This window comes from Hetaerina americana, unplaced genomic scaffold, assembly GCF_022747635.1.
Source record: "Hetaerina americana unplaced genomic scaffold, ioHetAmer1.1.p SCAF_1, whole genome shotgun sequence".
In the NCBI taxonomy this organism is placed as follows: domain Eukaryota; kingdom Metazoa; phylum Arthropoda; class Insecta; order Odonata; family Calopterygidae; genus Hetaerina; species Hetaerina americana.
Genome location: NW_027286069.1, coordinates 122,915,465 through 122,937,110, shown reverse-complemented (window position 1 = coordinate 122,937,110; position 21,646 = coordinate 122,915,465). Strand labels below are relative to the sequence as shown.

The 21,646-nt window shown below is 38.2% G+C and overlaps 1 protein-coding gene across 9 annotated transcripts in view; it reads right to left on the bottom strand.

Moving 5' to 3' along the window:
• Mrgn1 (Mahogunin ring finger 1) overlaps window positions 1-21,646 on the bottom strand; it is a 101,503-nt gene that overhangs the window by 72,825 nt on the left and 7,032 nt on the right. For all 9 annotated transcript variants that reach the window (XM_071595234.1, XM_071595256.1, XM_071595268.1 and 6 more), the window contains 6 exons: window positions 20,645-20,730; window positions 17,876-18,018; window positions 10,265-10,578; window positions 8,968-9,173; window positions 1,776-2,102; window positions 259-375 (listed from right to left, as the gene is read on the bottom strand). In XM_071595234.1, the coding sequence (XP_071451335.1) occupies window positions 259-375; window positions 1,776-2,102; window positions 8,968-9,173; window positions 10,265-10,578; window positions 17,876-18,018; window positions 20,645-20,730 (1,193 nt within the window). The remainder of the gene's footprint in view (window positions 1-258; window positions 376-1,775; window positions 2,103-8,967; window positions 9,174-10,264; window positions 10,579-17,875; window positions 18,019-20,644; window positions 20,731-21,646) is intronic.

Below are 21,646 nucleotides of genomic sequence, written 5' to 3'. Positions count from 1 at the left end.
TCTCTCATGCATGCCAGATCATTACATAAATATATAGCAATAATTCTCACATTAAGATTAAAGTAATTCAGAAAAAAAAAGTCCCCATTATAATGTGACATTTTTTCCAACATTTGAAACTATTAAGGTGAGGGAAAACACTCGTACCAAATTGTAAACTTCTAATTCCAAGACTTGAAAAGACACATTTATCCTAATCACTCCCCTGGGTTATTTGAATAATTAAGCCACGATTTTTCACTATGGCTGCAAACTTACTTCAGTGGCATTAGTGAGCACACCAACCCCTGCTGTGCTCCCAGGAGCTATCCTCTGGAGTGCACGGATCTGAAGAAGAGCTCTGAAAGGAGCTCTGCATATTGGGCAATTATTAGCCTATGGTCAAATAAAAATAAAACAGATATAAGAAGGATGCAGTTGCCTCACACAATAGTATGCTAAATTATAAACCAAAAAATATTTCTATACAATTATTGTTTTGTAATATTTCTTTTTTTCATCAAACTGGTCCATGACAATTGTGGAGTTTTTCAGCATCCACAGTGTGATAACATTTTCTTTCTGTCATTTAATAATAAAGGAGATGAATGGTAGCACTGATACAAATACATACATTCAAGCAACAGTGACTTGTAAACAGCATACTTTAAATGAGAAAACTTAAGTCGTTGATGAGATTGCATACATACTTGGCAGGAAGGCCATGATTTCAAATTATGTACTTAGTCTTAGAAGAAACAATAATTTTTGCAAACATTTAAATTATTTAATGAAAGCACATTACACACATGAATATATATTTCATGTACACATGAATGTCAAAATGAAATACACTATGTTATCCCACAGAAGAGCTTTATTGTACGACCCGGGTTTCGTCGAAGATCGACATCATCAGGTGATGATGTCGATCTTCGACGAAACCCGGGTCGTACAATAAAGCTCTTCTGTGGGATAACATAGTGTATTTCATTTTGATATGAAGCAATTCCACAAAGTTACTATGGATACAATTAACCAGATACACATGAATGTATGGATAGAATTAAACAAGAATTTTTCTTTGAGAACACTGCTTTCATTTTGGATGCATTATTGCAATAACATGCACCACAATCAACGTTTTCTTTACCATTATCTGGGGTAATGAAGATGTGAAGTGACATCAACAGCAAATGTTTTTCATGCTCACGTGATTATGAATTTTTGCATAAATCCATCGACAGTATGCAATAAATGAAAGATATAAGAAAAATAGAGTTTAATGGCTCTTAGAATGTCTTTCCCTTCCGTCTAATTATTTCTAAGTATAAATTTCTGATACTTGAACAAATCTGTCAAGTATGTGATATAAATGGAATACAAAATAATTACCTAGGTGTTTTTAATTAATTTTTCAGAATTGTAAGGCCTTAGTGACTGCAACAATCTATTTCTTTATCTGTCCATATAATTAAAATAACCAGAGAGGGGAGCAATAGACTGGTAAACTTACAGCACTTAAATGCCTTTAATAATAATTTGTTGCTAACAACATCAATGTTTTGTTTGAGATTATCTGTGTCCTTTCCACTGAATCCTTTGACTTGACATTAATCTTTAACACGTCTCTCTCTTGAAATGCTCCTTAATATTCTAGAATGATATAACACCTTGATGTCCGGGATGTTTCAACCATGTTACAGCAATTACAATGCTAGCATTCACATTCATAATCAGTTGAAGACATGAAGGGAATTAAATATGGTACAACGAGCAATGTCTCTCTTAAATACCTGGTAGCGCAAGGAATCTGCACACGAGTTGCAGAGGCAGAGGTGTCGACAAGGCAATATCAGTGTATCCCTTGGGTCACACATGCAAATCACGCACTCCGAGCCACCATCCTCGCCTTCCTCATCATCTTCCGCAGCATCCCCTGCCACCGCCCCACTTCGATCCCCACCTCCTTCCTCGTCGTCTGCTTCCGCTCCCTCACACCCTTCAACCCCTTCATCAGTGAGAACCACCCGGAGAGGAAGGGCATCTGACAATGCCACACCTTCCTCACCCACTCCCCCACCACTAATGCCATTGCTCACCACGGCGTTACCGACAGGAGCCTAATGAAGCAATTCGGGGAGAAGAGAGATCGGAAACACTTTAAGCACAACACAATCCCAGTGGGGATACTGGGAAACCAGAAAAATTCCACACAGCCACCAGACCAAGTAAGTGACATAGATCAGAATAACAGCCATTTAGGGAAATATTTGAAGAGAAATGACTGGATAAAAATAAAAGGGATAGTTAAAATTTAAATAGAGAGAGAAATTTAAACATTAGTCAATACCACAAAATAAAACTTCAACCACAACACAAAACCAAGGCTTTCCCAAAAATCAGCTATTATTACAGTATGACTTTGTATTGATTGATGGGTTTCCCCATTTTCATGCAACCTGTAATTTATCGGGATCATGCCTGGAAGAGAGCATTCTTCCATCACCCATGTCCTTCCACTCAAACAAGCAGACTCCTTTGCTGCTATTATAAGCTGCATGCTCTACTCTTACAATTTCTTCTTTGTTATCTACAGGCTAGTTTCCCTATTAATTCATAGAGGATTAGTACAGTATACTTTTCAGAAAGCAAACTGTCAATAAGGTAAATACTACTGTAGAAGTCATCTTGCATTGCGTGGGACCTTCATTTTCAAATTTTCCCAGTAAATAACAGGAAATCATAACTTTCTCTGGTTTACCTTCCTCTGGTCTCTTTTACATTTATCTTTTACCCCTTGCTATATTAAACATTCGAAAAATCAAATTACTTGGTTTGGTGTCCAAGTACAACATTTTTTCAACCTGTTAGGAATTTCATATTTAAATGCGAACTGTCCAATGATTAGAACTATAGATTCATAAACCCTAAAGAGGCCTTAATGGAAATAAACTTTACTCAAAGTTTCATGGAAATAATTCAGCAAAGGTTTAATTTTGAAAGCATCATTTGGTAGAGGTTCAACACCTACCAAATCCATAGCTTGCACATTAGTATGGCAAATTATAAAAAATCTCACCACTTCCTGATACAACCCACTTAAAATGCTTCCTTAACCCTGTAATTAGACAACCCTGCAGCAGAGTTAACTGGACAATGGGTTAAGTAGCATGTGACTGCTAGTCACGGAAGGATTGAACAGCCAAATGTGGTGGTGAAGCCTTGCCTCAATGGGCAAGGCAGGGGATTGAATCATTGGTTGTGGAAAGGATACATCAGGGACCTCATCCCTGATGCAGTCTGCATTTTTCATCAGTCATATTTTGCTAATTCCCTCACCACAACTTGGGACATTTACATGAATATCCTGGAATATTTCAATTGACTGTAAACCCAGAAAGGATAAAGAACTGTAGTTGAACTAATATATATTTTTGCAGAATAAAGTTACACCACAGTAAAATTAGCCTTCAGAGTATGCGCTTTAAAATCCAAATGCTATTACCAAAAGTAAAGAGTTTTCAAATGATGTACAGTAATAATTATTATGCTTTCTGGAAGAAACACACCTCTTTCTCATTCTGGTTCTTCTTGAGAGCGGAAATGATTTTATCTTCCTTTGTCAGACAGGGAAGTAGGCAAGGCGTCAACATTTAGATAAATGTCATTTTAATGCCTGTCTTTTCCTATCTTGAAAAAAAATTTTCATAGTAATCTCGAAAAGGCTTCGGGGAACTTGGCTCCATAAACAGATTCCTCTGTTTAATTTCCTGCTGTGGTAGATTACAACCTAAACTAACCACCTCAAGATGCTCCTTTCATTTGAATCACAGCACAGTACACGCACAATATCATTTCAAGATTTTTATTGACAAATAAAAAGAAAATTTTTAAATTTGGCAGTTATAAAATTTTTGTGACAATGGCTGAAATAAAAATGTGATACCTTCAGAATGTATCCAAGAATATTCCAAATATAATCATATTTCACGATGTGCATGGATTTAGGGAAAAATTTCCAAATAAATAATATTTTTGCCTATCAAAGAAACATATACATGTCTTCAAATTTCAATATGGAATTGTTTCAGTCTGCCAGGATGATATCTCTAAGTGAAGATATTTGGTATTAAATCCACCAAGGGTGAGCGATTTGTTCCAATATGGATGAGAACTCCAATGCATACAGTCCAAATTCAATGATTTGATCCATTGCCTCGCCTATTGAGGAAAGACTTTGCCAGCACATCTGGTGGACGGGCCCTTAAACAACTAGCAGTCAATTGCCAAGGCATCTGGTACACAGTGGTCCAAATTCAAAATAACCAGGCCAAAGTTCAAAATTTGATTCAATGATATAGAATACTTTAGTAATAGACTACCGTACATTAAGCACAAAATAACACACTACATTAGACTTAACAGACATTACACACAAGACCTAGGAATTTGACGAGAAAATGGATATAAACACTCAAAGATAACTACTATAGCATGTGAACTGCCTCAAACATTTCTAGCTCAATTTTGCTCTATTTGTAGAATGTCTACGCTTATAAAATGGCCTAAACTAAAAATTATCAATAAAATGACTTATACGACCATAAAACCCTGGTGTTTTTATTTTGTAAATTAAGTTATTCTCCATTAAAAATTTTAAATTTATTTAGCATGAAATTTGAAATAACTTGGCTGAGAACATGTTTAGCTCTACTAGCATCTGTGGAGGTTTTTCCACTGGCTGGTGTGGCACATATAACAAGATGGCATTGGAAAATATTGCAGAAAAAAGCAGAAGGTTGACTTTTTTGTACACCCTATTTGAAGCAACACTGAATGCCCCAGTGGTTGCTTATTGAGTTAGGTGCATGAGTATGCTTGAATGTGTATTTGTAAGATACCTTTGCCCCTCCACCTCCAGCTGCTGGGCATGAAGAAGAAAGGTGTATCAGAAAAGGAGAAAGGAATGCCCCTCCAATTGTCCATCACCCTACCCCATCCATGCATCACTGCTTAAAGTGTTATCTACCACAATAATACACAATAATAACACATTTTATTTGTCCAGAGACCAAGTAGCTACAAATGTTACACTTGATATAAGACTTGTCAGGGGAAAGTGACAAAATTCATTTGTGGATACAAGACACATATCAGGCATTATCAAGAAATTCAGCAATTGAATAAAAAATTTTCAATTTCAAGAACCTAAGTAGATTAACTTTAAATGCAGCCACCCTTTTATGGGCCTTAATCTCAGCTGGGAGTTTATTATAAAGTTGAAGGCCCATAAAATTTGGGGCAGCACCTGCATTTTTTGTACGCACATATAAAACGTGCAGCTGCTCATTCTGCCTTGTAGAATATTTGTGGATATCACAATTTTTCAAATACTCGGATAGATTTCTTTTTGTGTGTACTCCTACATGGAAAATATAAATGCATGGCACTGGCAATACATCCAATTTTTTAAACAGGGGATGGCAAGGGGCATTGTGTTTTGCGAAACTCATTAGCCGAATGGCTCTTTTTAACACCCTGAAAATAGCCAAGGCCTTAGATGATGAACCCCAATAGAGGATACTATAGGCTATGGGAGAATAAAATTCACCATAGTACAGTACACAGAGAACAGCCACTGAAACTGTGGATCTAATGGACCTTATTAAAAAGCAGGCCGAGCTTAACTTACTGGTTAAAGTACTTATGTGTTCATCCCAAGAAATTGGAGAATTGATGTGGAAACCCAAAAATTTGGTAATTTGTACCTGTGGGATCACCTTCCCATCAACGTCAATAGAAAGTACTTTGCTTGCTTTATTTTTATTTGCAAAATATATTAGGTGAGACTTCTCTATATTCAAATCTAGGAAATTATTACGACACCAAGAGAGTAAGGTGTGGCTAACCTGTTTACACTTAACTATCAATTCATCAAAAGTAGGCGATACAAGAATAATGTTGGTGTCATCAGCATATAACAAGGGGGTAGCACCGTTTATATGTTGAAAACTATCAACAAGGTCATTTATATAAGAAATAAACAAGACAGGCCCAAGAACAGAGCCTTGAGGAACACCTCGATTAAGGACCTTACTTGGGGAAACAAAAGATGTTCCATTTTTAGAAACGACCACATGTTGTATTCTATTAAATTGGTAAGATTTAACCCAAGCATTAGGTATTTGAGAAGTAATTGGTGGACAACACAATCAAAAGCTTTTGAGAAATCAAAAAACATTGCAGCGACTTCCGTTTTTTTATCTAGAGCGTTTAAAGTCTGGGTTATTAACTGATAGTTGGCAGAAGATGTGGATTTATGCTCCCTAAAACCATGCTGGGATGGTGAAAGGAGATTGGAAACCTCTAGGTAAGATATTAACCTAATATAGAATGCCTTCTCAAATATTTTGCTGAATTGGTTCAGCAGAGAAATTGGACGGTAGGAGTTAATGTCATGTCTATCGCCCTTGTTTTTATAAAATGGAATGACTTTTGACACCTTCAGAGGAGATGGAAACACTCCTAGTCGGAAAGATTCATTCAAGAGAAAATGAAGAGGCTGCATGATGAAGTCGATACATTGCTTAATAATGCAACTGGGAATTCCGTCAAAACCAGAACTTCGTTTTGTGCCCAGATTCTTCTCTATATTTTTTAGTTCAGATTTTGTGAGGGGATAGAGAAATAGGGACTTTGAGTGGGTAGCAGCAATGGCTTCTAAATTAGGAGAGTTGCTCTGCTTAGCAATAGAAGGTTGAAAGTGATCAGCAAAGTTACAGGCAAGTTTGGAAAAGTCTGATATAATAACTCCTGATGAATCCTTAATCTGCATTTGAGACTGCTTCCTGGGTTTGTTTCTGGAGGTATTAATAATTTTCCAGATTTCTCTAGATTTATTATCAGAGTTAATGATCCTATGGTCATTATAACAACATTTAGCTCACTGTAGCATTTGACGGTAGTGCTTTTTCCTTTTTGCATATTCAGTCTTAAGTTTGCAATTAGTTTTACTAGAAATGGCCAGCTGTTTAAGATGTTGAGCCATGAAACGTATTTCATTACTTATCCAAGGTTTACACTTAGGAGACTTGGTTATTTTCTTGTACTGAACAGGAAATGACACGTTAAAGTAGTGCAGAAATTTAGTATAAAAATTATCAAAGCTTTCATCAAAAGAGGCAGTGTTGTACACATTGTACCACTCCTCAAGCCACAAGAGATTCATAAAATGATGAATGTTAGAGCTATTGAAAGATCGAGTGGGATAAACCTCCAAAGGAATGATAGCATTCATTAGAAAAGTAGCAACAATGGGGTAATGGTCAGAAAGATGTGAGGGGATTGTCCTAGTAGTTACTTCATTACATCAAAATTAGAAATGAAAACATCAAGTGAGGAAGAAGAATGTGTAGTTATGCGAGTGGGTTCCTTATTACGTACACGCAGGTTATAAGATTGAAGAATATTCAAGAATTCAGTTTTATCAGTTGTGTTAGCCAACATGTCAATATTAAGATCACCAGTAATAATTATCATACCATTGGGATTCCTAGCAATAATAACTTCTAAAAGACTGACTAATTTATCTAAAAACAAAGGGAAGTTTCCCATGGGTGACCTGTATAAAGAACAAAGGGTCACAGAAAATTTGTTATCACAGAAGCGGACAATAGTCACACTGGATTCGAACACCTGTTCAACATTGAGACAATTATATGGAAAGGTTACACGGCTTAAGGTTAAGTTCACAGAAACAAGAATTAGGACTCGACCATTTTTGAGTGTGGAGCGACAGAAAGCATCGGCCACAACATAGCCAGATAACTGGAAAGAAGCAAGTTCATTAGCCGTGAACCAATGCTCATTAATGCAAATTACATCAGGCTGGTGATGAGAGATAAGCACTTCCATGTCAAGTTGTTTGTTCCGCAGACACTGAATGTTAACACGAAGGACATACAAACTTTGTGCTAACTCACTTGCAATTTTGGGCGAAGTTTGGAAAAAAAAAGTTTCCCCAATAAACATATTTAGGCCAGAAACCAGGCGTGAGTAGTTTAGCACCCAGATCATCCCTTACAGTAATATGAAACGAGGCATACTCCCCTCGTGTAACCACAATTGTTCAATATCGGGAGTAACATTTGCGGAGTCGGGCAATTCGTCTTTAATATACTGAAGTACACTTTCCTTCGTGGTATTTTTGGGAAGGTTCCAGATATGCACATGAGAGAGTTTGGGAATGCCCTTAAGCGAGGACTCCTTGATAGAGGTGCCCATGCTCGGGGCTGGGCGACGTTTGCGTTTAGCTTTGACGATAGTGAAAGCGACGTTGCTAGCTAGAGCTGGATTCACATTATCACTATCACGACACAATTCATCACGTAAATGATTCGCACTTTGACTGGAAGGATCGGTGGTAAAGGTGTTAGAAGCCTCAACGGAGGAACCAATGCACAATTCAGGAGGTTGTCGTTCACTTTTTCTACTTACTTGTCGAGTCACGGGTCGTTCGTAGGAAGTTGCTACAGGTAATGGTGTTTTAGACGACGGAAATGCCGAATTAGCGGCATCCGAGAATGATACATTTTTACGTTGCTTCAGAATGGTGGGCTCTTGAGTAGATTTGAGGCTATTTAGTTCTTCTTTCAGCATTTTAATATCGGTGGCCATGTTGCCAATATTAAAAGCCGATGCCCGGCAAGAAAAACGTTTTCAGAAAATGTCACGGCACTCGGATAACGCTTTCAGAGAGAGGTCAGTGAGCCCTGAGCATTTAGAATGAAAATTGCGAGGGCAATAGATGCATTGAATGGATTTAATCGTAACATCGATCGAGCTATTACACACGCCACATACCGGAGCACAACCAACGGCTGCCATATTGAATCATGAGAAGACTTATCGATAATTTAATCTTACCTTATCAATAACTTAATCAATAAGAAGTACTTACAACAAATACATTAAATAATCTCTTACCTCTGGATGGGAGTCAGCAAATGTAGAGGTTGCATTGAGTGCAGATGGATTTTTATTTTCAATCCCATATATCTCTTGCAGCAGGTAACAGAGACCATCAACAAAGAGTTTCTGCTTAAGAGCTTTTAAAACATAAGACCCATCAGAATGCCTTTCCACCACAGCAATTGTGGCATGGGACTGCCTTCCTCCAGCACATATGCCATCTAAAACAGAAAAATCAATCACTTCAAACATTTTATTCGTGGAAGAGAGTAACTTAAGAATAAATAAAAAATATCAAAACATGCCACTATTGCACTGAATCTATTCCACCAAAGAGACTATGTTGAGAAAAAACTGATGACAAAATGTCTTGTTTATATGTTAGCATGAAAACTTTTCAGACTACCCCCGGTTTTATGTTAGATGGCCACTGCAGCTATGCTCACATATTAAATGTACCTTCCACTCCTTGAATTTAAATAAAAACAGAACGATCAGGAGCATGATAAATTACAGATATGCTAAATTTCCTCAAAGTTATCTTAATAATTTTCACAAGGACAATGAATGATAAGATTCTTGACCACAGGCAAATGATGAGTATTAAACAAAATATCAACAGATTACACTTCAGAGAGAATTACAAAGGAGTTCAGTCAAACATGATATTGATCAAACATTTTATTTCTAGCCTAATTTAAAGCAGCCTATGCACCAAACTCAATGCTTTTACCATGTACACAAAATCAGGTAAATAAACTTGATGGCTCTTCCTGTGGGTGTGAACAAAACTGACTAAGGGCTGTAATTAGGAGGGGGGGTTGCCATTTCCAACAAATAATTGGCTCATATATGATTAATGAAAGATAGCAAGAGAAAAGACTAATAGAAGGCACACCCTTTCACAATATATATTAAATTAAGAGCATTCTTATTGAGTACCACGCTTCATGTTATGATGGTGACACCACCAAACGAACAAAGCCATTACCAAATTCTTTATTACGAAAAACGGATAAAAATTCATCCAGCCATTTTTAAATGTCTGCAGTGTTTAACATATTTAATTAGCCCATCAGACAAGGGGTTACAATCATTCCTGTGTGCATGGGAAAATCAGCGGATGGATGAGAATCAATGTATGTAAAACAACGGTCATAACACCAATGGAAAGACAGAATCACAATTTGACATGCATAGATTTTTCAGACGTAAGAGCACTAGAAATTAGGTATTATTCCACAAAGTGAGTCCTTTTAAATGCTTAATATTCCCTGATGGTGTTATGTTTCATTTCAAAAAGCCGACTCACCTTCTTCCTCAGCAACACAATGGATGACAATTGGATAAACTTCTCGGAGGTCATAGGCGGCCATATTTGTAATTCCACTTTGCACAGTGCCAGAGGAATGGTGCACACCATTTGGTGCATTGTGCAAACCATTTGCTCCATGCACCTGCCCCTGGTGGGTGCTCATCTGGCGTGTGTACGGGTGATGGTACATGAGTTGGCCATCCGTAAACCTCCCTGGCTCAAACCAGTGAGAGGGCTGGCTGAAGTGCTGATTGGCTCCTCGCTCGTAGCGGAAAGTTTCAGAGCTCATCGTAGGGTCTCGAGGAGTGTACCTGAAGCCCAGGGAACACATTAGAACATCATCACAGAAAATCCTGAGAAGAGTGCAAAACTACATTGTGTAGAGGCATTATGCTACGCCCATTCATTATATCTACTAGCCATATGAACAACTTTTATTTCAGGGTCACATTTTTAAAAAAAGGCAGCATTCAACCATCATTCATCGAACCTTTACAGCATTCATACATCATACATTCATTCATCATCAACCCATACAGCACTCATTTATTCAATTTCAACATCCAAAAGAATACAATTTCTGAAGATGTCAGGTATTTACTACCCCAAGTGGATTTGGCCATTAATATGATACCTACTTTAAATTGTACTATGGTAAAACCTTTGACTAACAACTCCTTGGGATCATGAATAAGTTTCCTTTCTCAGAGAGATTAGAGGTTGCCTAGCATTAAAACTAGAATTAAACATATGACTGAATAATGATTTCTTAAGATCATACTCCATTTACATATTCTTAGAACAGCAAAGAAATAGGTACTGTTATTCTAAATGCAGAAATTTCAAAGGAAAGAATCGTGATGTAGTCTTTTGACTTTTCTCCCTTAATATCTAACCATTTACTTTCATGGTCACTGTCATCCCTGACTACAGCCAATCTATTAAAAACGTATGCATGTAGGTCGTGGTGGTCCAGGGGGTAGAGCGTTCGACTACTGACCATACGGTCCTGGGTTCGATTCCCAGGCAATTCCCTGGGCACCTGCAGCTCCAACTATGTGATTTCTTGGGTACCAGATCTTCCTGGAAAACCATAACCACCATAACTGGCACAGGGGAAGGAACTGCCCCCCTCCCCTGCTATTGTATGAATTTCACATACTGTCGGGCTTAGTACTGGGTGCACCCCAACATCAACTACCAAACCGACCTTCGGGTTGATTACTGTGTCTATGGTTTTTTTTATACACAGTCACATCTCGTTACTATGCCACCTGTAATGTCCGACCAAGTGTGGCATAGTAGCAAGAGTGGCATAGTAACGAGGGTTTGTAAAAATGGCTTTATTTTCTTAAGTTATCCATCAGTCCAAAGCTCTCAAGAATATTCGGCTGGCGCATCTTCTTTCGGCGGATCTCTTTGCTTAGCCGATCGCACCCCTACATCACACCAGGCTTCCCGCTTCTGTTGCATGAACCTCCGGATGGTGCTCCAAGCGTGCTGGGCTTCCTCGATAGTTAAATCATCATCTTCGGTCCTGCGCAATCTCCTCCAGCCTGAAAGACCAACCAGTCGTGAGGTGCTTGTCAGCTTCCAGAAAGTCAGGCAGCTCCATCTCCCCATTCTCGTGTAATTTATCCTTGGCAGGCAAAGCTTCCCAGATCTCCAGCAGCTCCACATCCTGTGCCTCACTCTGGATCTCTTCGATTAACTTCGCAAAACGATTCCTGATTGTCAACTTGCTCAACTTCTTCCAAGCACGCTGGGCGACTAGTAGAGCGTCGACCAACTTGAACTTGAATTCCTTTCCCTCATCCATGACCTCAAGCTGGCGGCATGGCAGGAGCTTCTTGTAGTGGCAATTGAGGTTCTCTACGGTTCTTTGATCCATTGCTTACGAATTGGCTGTCGTGTTAGGTGGGAAGAAGACCAGTTGGATGTTGCTCAGCTGGAGCTCGGGAGGGAGAAGTTATCAAGACAGACCAGCATTCTACGTCCCTGCTGCCCGAGTCATCCGTCCCAAGCATGCAATATCTCCTCGAAAAGCTCCGCCGTCATCCACACCTTCGGATTCACCTCGTCCAGGCTGAAGACGTCGTCTGCAGAGACCTACCCGAGTAAGGGCCGGAGAACCCGTTGTTGCCACTCAAGAAGGGATTGCAAATCCACCGCTCCAGCTTTGCCATGTACCGTCTTGAACGCGATGCCGTGGCGCTTCTTGAAACTGTCCAACCAACCGTTGCTTGTCATGACCTCCGGGATGTGCATCAGCTTGGCCAGTTTCATCGCCTTCTCATTGATCAGATCGCCGTCAAGAGGCAGACAGATTCTCTCCTCTTGCTTGCTTCAGCCACATGAGCACTCCCTCATCAAGCTTTGGGTCGTGAGTTGTGCGTCAAATTCATGTGCTTCGATGGAACTCCAGCTTTGATTGCAGCCTTGCTTGCATCCTTCTTGCTGAGAATGCCCTGCCCTCACGGTGGTTTTCTTAACTTTGACGCCCCATTTCTAGCTAATCTCCCTGGCCAACTTGGACTGATTCGACTCCTTCTTCGCGGTATCGATGATCTCCTTTTTCTCCTTCATCGGAAAGTTGGTTCGCTTGTGTTTCTGAGCTGATATCATGGGCTAAATTAAAAAATAAATGATGTCACTGTTGTGCGCGTATGTATTGAGTTTTGTTGTGTGCAGCTGGACTAGTTAGTCGCTTCGCCTTTGGGAATTGAATGAAATAATCGGGCACTGTGCAGAAATACGGACTTTTTCACGACTCGTGCCTTTTAACAGTGGCATGGTAGCGAGATAAGAAGGTGGCATAGTAAATTTATTTTGCATTGAATTTTGTCGGGACCGAGCAAAAGTGGCATAATAGCGAGAGTGCCATAGTAGCGAGGTGGCATAGTAACGAGATTTGACTGTAATCCTCTACAGACATCCTCTAAAAATCTTGCGATGAACTCTACCCCCCAGCCTAGTGATGCAAGCCACTGGGCTTTTTGGCAGAAGAGTGGGCAGATAGTTAAAATGTGTATCAATAAGAAAATAAAATGGAGTTTCGTCAACCTTCTCATAAATCACGGGCCATTATGCTTTCTCATGGAATTCATCAAAGAGATCAACACAACTGTGAGTCTCATAAACAAAATTTTTCATGCATGAACCAGGTTTTTCCGAGTCATGGCACAATTGGTTCCATGATTGTTTTGTTGGTTTATTTTATCTTGGAGATATTCCACCTAGTGGCGTCCGAAATAAATGAATTTTTCATGGAATAAATAGTGCAATACATAGTGATGTTTGATCCCTTTCTAATTTTTAAACAAATTTGGTAATTATGTAAAGGATAAACAATACATTTTGGCAATGTAACCTTTATTCACATAACTTTAACCTTTATTCATATACCTGTCTCCTTTGAAATGGAAAGTTTTTGGTCCAGGGTAAATTGTTTTCTATTTGAGCCAATATTGTGAGCCATACAATGAAAAAGACGAAACACACATTTTTCAAAAGTAAGCCTTTTGTCTTTTCCTTTACCCTTAAATTTTGTCTCGGAAATAAATCAAAACACAAAAATATTGCTTACTGAGCTTAAGTCATTTTTGTCAGTGATCAATGGCATCAAACTGAAAGTAGTCAAATATATCATCATTTAAAGACCAAGCAAGCGACCAAATATTAAATAGTATGATAGAAATGTCCCCACATGCCACAAATGAGGCTTTTTTTTAAATGAAACAGCTCAAATGCTTATCAGCACTATAAAAAATCATAAGTGTGCTCAGTTTTAGTAAACTTCCTGTCTCTACAGCCATGCTAGACAAGGATGATGGGAAATCATGTTGTTCAAGAAACAATTTAGTTGAGTGGAGATTCTTTCAAAGGAAAAGCGGAAATACATGCAATGATTTTCTGCTTCACGTTACTGCAGAGCTAATCATATATTAAAAATGTTGTAGAGCAAACCCAATTTCAGAATCATTTATGATAATTTGCGCCAAAATGTTCTATTGGAACTTATGCACAGGGTAAGTCAGTTTTACCTGATGGCTTTGGCTGCTACTCGAACCAAAAAAAAATCAGGTAATGCTGACTCACCCTGTACTTAGGTAAACTGAACTTTTAGTACACATTTGGATAAAAACTTCGGTTACAAGCTAAGTATATTATCTGCCAAATGTGAATATGATATTTGAAAAAAGACTATCTTCCTGAAAATTTTCAATTTAGATAACCAACATGTGTGATGAAAGGCAATGCTATTAGACATACTAAACTGCAGGTAGACACTGTAATTAGTCATATCGCTTCTATCTCCCAGCCTCTTAAATTGACTTTTCTTTGACTACCTAAGAGATCCAATTGCATTAAGCATCATATTTTAGAGTAACTGATGGGGAGATATAGAGCTAATGAAAATAAGTGATAGTCTGCTGATGTCATTTGCTCCTTCCACTGAATTCATGAAATATTCAGATAATTCATTCATTGGTACAGTTTGATTTAAAATATTCATCCCAAGTTTTACATAACAGTCCATGAATAACAATGATAGACACACACCAAAAGATCCATTATCAAAACTCTGGTTGACATATTTACTAAATTGCCATAGGGAAAGAGTTATTAAGTTCCAAATATTTTATGGTGGTCATTTCATTCAGCATTGCAGCCCTGAATAACCTTATGCCAAACATTTTTGAACATTGTTTGGCAATGATCTTCCAATATAAAGACCTGCTAGTGTATTTCTCCTATTTACACAGGTTTTGACATTTTCTCGGCTGAAGACAATGTGCACTACAATGCTTTTAGTTTTCGAGTAGTAGCAGTATTTAGGGGAGGCGACCGATTGCTGAGGTCATTTGCGCCATAGGGGCTGGACAGGAAAGGATGAAGGGTGGAGAGAAACCCAGCATTGGCATTAGCATGCTCTTTACGAAAGGCGCCCAGGGGTCTGGAGCTTAACGTCCCATTCGACGGACGGCGTACCCACTCAAAGTGCCCTCCACAAAGCACCTCAAGTAGGGATCGAGATACCTCTGAAAAATATTCAACACCACCGGGATTCGAACCCAGGTCTTCTCGATGGGAAGCCAGTATGATAGCCACAGCACCAACTTGATCCCCTTTTAGTTTTCGAGTAGTTACATCAGTGAATTGTGAAATACAGGGGAACCTCTTAAAACAAACATTAATTTGTACCTCAATCTTTCTCGTAAAGCAAAAAACTCAGTTTGTGAAACAATTTTTCCCACATAAATTAACTTAAAATACGATGATGTATTCCATGACAAATAAAATAAATTATGTACAAGGTTTATTTAAATAAAATTATAGAAAAAACATAATTTAGAATCATGGATAATCTTCATAGTTTCTTCGATTGTGGAATGAATCTACAAGGAATGCAAACTTGATTTGTACAAACAAAGAAGTGTGGAAATATTGAGTTCATTATTTATCATAAGGACCTTATTCTTTTTCATTAGAAAGCTGCCTGGTGACATTTGTTTTTGACATGGCCTCAAAATTTTGGGAAAAAGCGACTCAGCATTACCATCAAATAAATTTCTAGCATTCACAGACCTTGCCTTAAATGGGGAATACTTCAAATGCAACAGTTTCCCATGACCTCCACAGCGCATAGAGCCTGCTCTTCCAGACTGCACAATTCACTGAGGCCTCATGGAGTTAGTGAATGTTTACCGCAGGCAGGGTTTCAATTTTTCCGATTTGCCGTATGTACTGGGGCAAAATAGCAGCATGAGATGGCCTTTCATTGGCTTGAGGCAGGGCAATGCATTATCCTCTATTGTATGAAAGGATTGTATAAAAGTATCGTTAATAATTTTTTCCTGACGTGTGCATAAAGTGCTGAATTCAGACAGTCAATTACGTGTGTGCATGATTGCAGATCGTATTGGCATTGATACAATGACAGTTCACACCATTATCACTGAAAATTTGGTGATTCAAAAGATCTGTGCTAAACTTGTCCTGAAGGCCTTGATTGGTGACCAAGAGCAGAGTAGAGTGTCTCCTTGCAAAGACCTCCTACAATGACATCACAACATTTCCCCAACCCCCTTACAGGACCCCAACTTGGCACCAGCAGACTATTTCCTATACCTAAAAGTGAAATCCTCCCTATAAGAACACCCCATGAGACCATAAGTGCCATCAAAGAAGCTTGCCTGTGTACCCTTCAGGACCATCTGGAATCCATATACCAGGGAGCTATAGGAAACAGTGCACCTATGCTCAATGGATGTACCATGAAGAATTTTGAGGCATTGTAGCAATATCTGAAAAAAATCTATTTTTCCTAAAATTTTCCTGGAACTTTTTATGCCACCATGCATAGGTTTGCTTTGGCATTTTCTTCCAAAAGAGACCTGTCTCACCACAATTAAAGATTTGTAAAAAAAAGCAGGTATCTCTCAGAATCTACCAGATCTTTAAGTCACCAGTGAAGTTTATTGCTGGACTTGGTTTGGAGCTTGCTTCCTTACCATGCCTGACATCGTCCTGGATGACAGTTCTCTTAAACTTCTCAAAACACACTCGTCTTTCCTTCATGAAATCTTTAGCCGTTGATGATCCTAGCATCTTCTTAGCAAGGTTGACAAAAATTATTTGCTAAAAATGTCGCACTGCAATACCTTTTCGCTTATCCATATGAGAAGCAACCTTTTAACATCATTGAGAATACATAACCATTCGTAGATATTCTTGTCATTCCTTTTAAAGCATCTACCACTTAAATTTGCTCATGTACTTGAGGCTAGTGCAAATCACTGATTTTGATCGATCGTATGTGCATTAGCCACACTTACCTCTTGTTCTCGCCTTTAAGAGATTTTCATTTTTATTTCCACTGATATGTTTATTCTCACAAGGGTTTCTCTTGGCAGCTTTTCTTTAAGAATATTTTTAAAACTATGTATATCAAAATATTATTTAACTTTGCACAAAAAAGCATAAATAAGACATCTGAACACAAGTCTGGAGAAATGGGTGATCACCAGCAACCCTAGGATTCATGTGGAACAAGTGCTGAGCAGAACCTGAAGTAGCAGGCAGTCGTCATAGGAAAAGTCATTCGTTGAGTGAGTCATTCCCAAGCACAATATTTTGCTCACTATGCAAAGTGTTCGTTAAGCAAGGTAGTAGTAGTAGTTTTGAGGGGAGGCGACCGACAGCTAAGGTCATTTGCGCCATAGGGGATGGATAGGAAAGGATGAAGGGTGGAGAGAAACCCGGCGTCGGCATTAGCCTACTCTTTACGAAAGGCGCCAAGGGGTCCACAGTTTAACGTCCCATCCGACGGACGGCGTACTCACTCAAAGTGCCCTCCACAAAGCACCTCAAGTAGGGATCGAGATACCTCTGAAAAATATTCAACACCGCCGGGATTAAGCAAGGTTCCACTGTGTAGAGTTATGATTGGAAGTACTGCAAAATGTTATTTCAACTAATCAAGATAATATATTTTAAATTGCTGTGTACAAGCAAGGCATTATATTCTGTTCCTGATGTAAGAAAAGGGTAATAAATTTGGAAAGAATTTATCAAATACAATTAAACCCCAGATTTATAACTTACACAACACCTCCAGATGTGATGTCTTCAGTGCATAAGTAATGGATAGTGATTGCACACCTAGAATCACAATCAAATGAAAATTCAATGCCAAAGCGGTCCAATGGTTTACCCATATCCGCTTGCATGGTAGGGGTCACTCCATCCTGGAACAGAAATATTAAAAGCACTACATTACAAATTGCAATACAATTTGCTTCTAAAGAATATATTAGATGCTAAAGAGTAGCATTAACTCATATGCATGGAAATTGAAAATTATTATTATAACTCAAAGAGTTTTCTGATTTTATAATTAATGTTTTCAATGTGTACTCTTGATAGTAGATAATGACTGGAAAAACAGTAGAGACCAATTGGCAGACAGCAATATAATCATGCACTAAATACGGTGTCTCTATTTATTTGACACGTGGGGGTCAAAAAGCAACTAGCAACTACTGAAGAGTGAGAAAAAACAGCTACACGGATCATTCAATAAGTCCTTGGGACACAATCAAAAATCAAATTATTTTGGGTAGATTTTTCAAAAATTTTCAATATAATCCACTTTAAGCTCTATACATTTTCCCCATAACTTTCCAACTTTTTAAGTTGTCCAAGAAGCAGGATTCCAAGAGGTCCTCAAACTAGATGCCTATCAGTGCGGGCAATGACCTCCTTGTTCAACATGAATCATTTTCCACTGAGCCATGTTTTCAAGTTTAGTTCCCAATGCATCCCATAGGTCATCACCTTGATGGCCAATGTCACCATCTTTGCCTTTTCTGGAACCAGATCGCCTTTAGAGACCCAATGTTTCCACTGTTCCTTTGTCGCTGGAGTTTAGCAATGTATCCATTAGTCATCCTCAGTTATCCATGGATTGTTTCAGAAACTCGTAGTTTCAGAAAGTATTGCAATGGAAAACATCAAACTAGCCTCTGCATTACCCAAATGTGAACAGTCACAAACACTGGTACAGATGTACCATGAACTTCATCCAACTCTTTTTTGATATACTTTGGTGTTAAACCTTTTAAAGAATGTTTCATCTCAGCTTTTTCCTGGATAATCAAAAGTTAATTGTTTCAATAGACTATGAAAATGAAACCATGAGATGAATACAGCTGAAACATTAACAGCGGTCTAGGGAGAGATGAGGCTTCCAGAAAGAAAACCTTTTTGAATGCTATATGAGGTATCTTAGGATTTTCTAAGGATTTATTAAACTGCCCACATATTAACTAGATACTTCAAGAGGGAGTTCAATGAAAAATGTGTCCTTTGAGAACACTTCTCCAACGATTTTTAAAGTAAAAGAGTTTCAACAAATATTGCACGATTTTATTTCAAAAGGAGATTTCACATTATGCTGACCACTTTCTCAAAGTTTCTGATTTAGATGATTTACAGAAATGGCATGTTTTATCATAAATTGCTATGAAAAGTCGCTCTGTTTTGGTATGTCGCATTTGGTTGTATTACATTTATGTTAAATGTGCTATAAAAAGTAATTATTTGCTGATTTGTCTCTGCTAAATTAAAAAAAATGCCTTAACCTCCGTAAAAGGTGGTAGTAGTAGTGTTTATGGGAGACGCGCGACAGCTGAGGTCATTTGTGCCATTATTGATGGACAGGAAAGGATGAAGGGTGGAGAGAAACCCGGCGTCGGCATTAGCCTGCTCTTTATGAAAGGCACCAAGGGGTCCGCAGCTTAACGCCCCCTTCGATGGGCGGCGTACTCACTCAAAGTGCCCTCCACAAAGCACCTCAAGTAGGGATCGAGATACCACTGAAAAATATTCAACACCTCCAGGATTTGAACCTGGGCCTTCTGGGTAGGAAGCCAGTATGATAGCCACCGCACCATCTCGATCCCCTCCATAAAAGGTATACATACAACAATACGTGGCTACAAAGCCCGATAAGGATAAACAATTTTATATTTTTAAATTTCCATCTTTTGAGAGAGGATTATACAATATTATCACAATATTTTGCTAGTTTCGAAAATTTAGATACACATTCTCAAAAGTGTAAGCAAGATTAACTATTGCATTCAAACATACAAATGCTCAAAGGATAGGAAACATTAGGGAGTAAGGAGTAGAGTAGAAGCTCCTCGTCCATTATTGTTCATTCATTTAAATAAGAATGGTGAAGGTAATAAATATAAGAGAAATGAAAAGAACGACAAATAGGAATGACAGGAGGAGGGTGATGAAAGAATGTGTTACAATTAACAGATGATGAAGCTTAAGGTAGCTTGCAGATTGCAGTTAGGGTAGGTTAATTAAGAAAAGAAATGGCTCATACGTTGAAAATATATCTTTTCTGTCACACCCAAAAAAGATGCACCTATGTCATTAAAAATAAAAACCAATCAAAATTTTGAAGCCGATAGTTTGCAAGCATATTGCAGTTGACAGATAATTAGTTAAGGTATGATATAATTAAATTTAAATTTCACATTTAAAATTCATATCTGCATCACTCTTGCAGCAACTGGGCCTCAAATAATTTATAACGCACAAAGAAAAGAATCAAAGCCTGAGTTTCCACTGGAAAGAATTAAGAGTCCAGATAATGCTATGGTGTGGCAAAACTAGTCAACCCAATAAATTCTTTCCTGAGGAAATGTAAAGTCTTTGATTCTTTCTTCATGTGCTACTGATGGATTTCCACAAAGTATCAGTCATCTCTCAAATGCAAATAATTTGCTATTACCAATCCACAAATCGAAGGGAAATTTGACAAATGCATCCCAAATGAAAGGCAAGTACTCTTACCTCCACCAGAGGAACATCGTCAACTTCGAGTGACACTGCAACTTCATCCCTCACAGCTATGGCTGGTGTGGAACATTCTAAAACAACTTTACAGAGAAGAAAGAAGATTCAGGAGCAGGAGGACACACAAATGTGTATGCACCATCAAACAAGCTAACCTTACTTCAAACTAATAGAAGTGGAGTGGTGACGCAAAGAGAAAGTGACATGCTCCACGTGTCTCAAATATGTTTTTTTGAGAACCAATAGACATCATCATCATTTCAAGCTATTAAAACACCTAACATTTGGGACCATTATATTTATGCACAGGCATTTAAATTGTTTCTCAAAAAAAATAGAGAATTTCTGACAATTTCAACGGGATTCCCTGATTCGACAGATTTTTCTGGGAAAATATCAACTATTTATAGCATTCCAGTCCTTCCAAATTTTCCAGTTTTGTGTGACACTATTCATTAATGCTTACTTGTCAAACAAATGATATCCGCGCCACTTATGTACATGGCAATGAGAAATGAAAAATTCACAGTGATAATGCCACAGAGTAAATCATCTCTTAATGACCTCAAAATCAATTACTGACAAATTTCACAATACATCATAACCCAAGAAATGTAATTCTGAATGAATCTAATGAATTACTACACACACTGCCAAACAATTTTTAAACATTTCTTCCCACACTGTTGGTTATTGTTTTCTTCTGATTAAAGGTATCCAATGAATGGTCCATGGAAACTATTTGAATGGACAGAATCAAAATCAGTGCCAGTGAGGTTGTCAACTATAAATCGAAAAAATTGATATTTTTAATAAAGATTTCCTTCAAACATAGATGGCAGCACAAATTTCACTCAGAATTAAGATTTCAATTCACTTACAGGTACTGTACCTGTACTTCAACGAGATGAGATAATTAAACTGTTGCATTCTTTCTCCAGCTATTGCATCATTTACAAACGTGCATTATGATTTATGCTGACAGCCGGTAGATGCTTC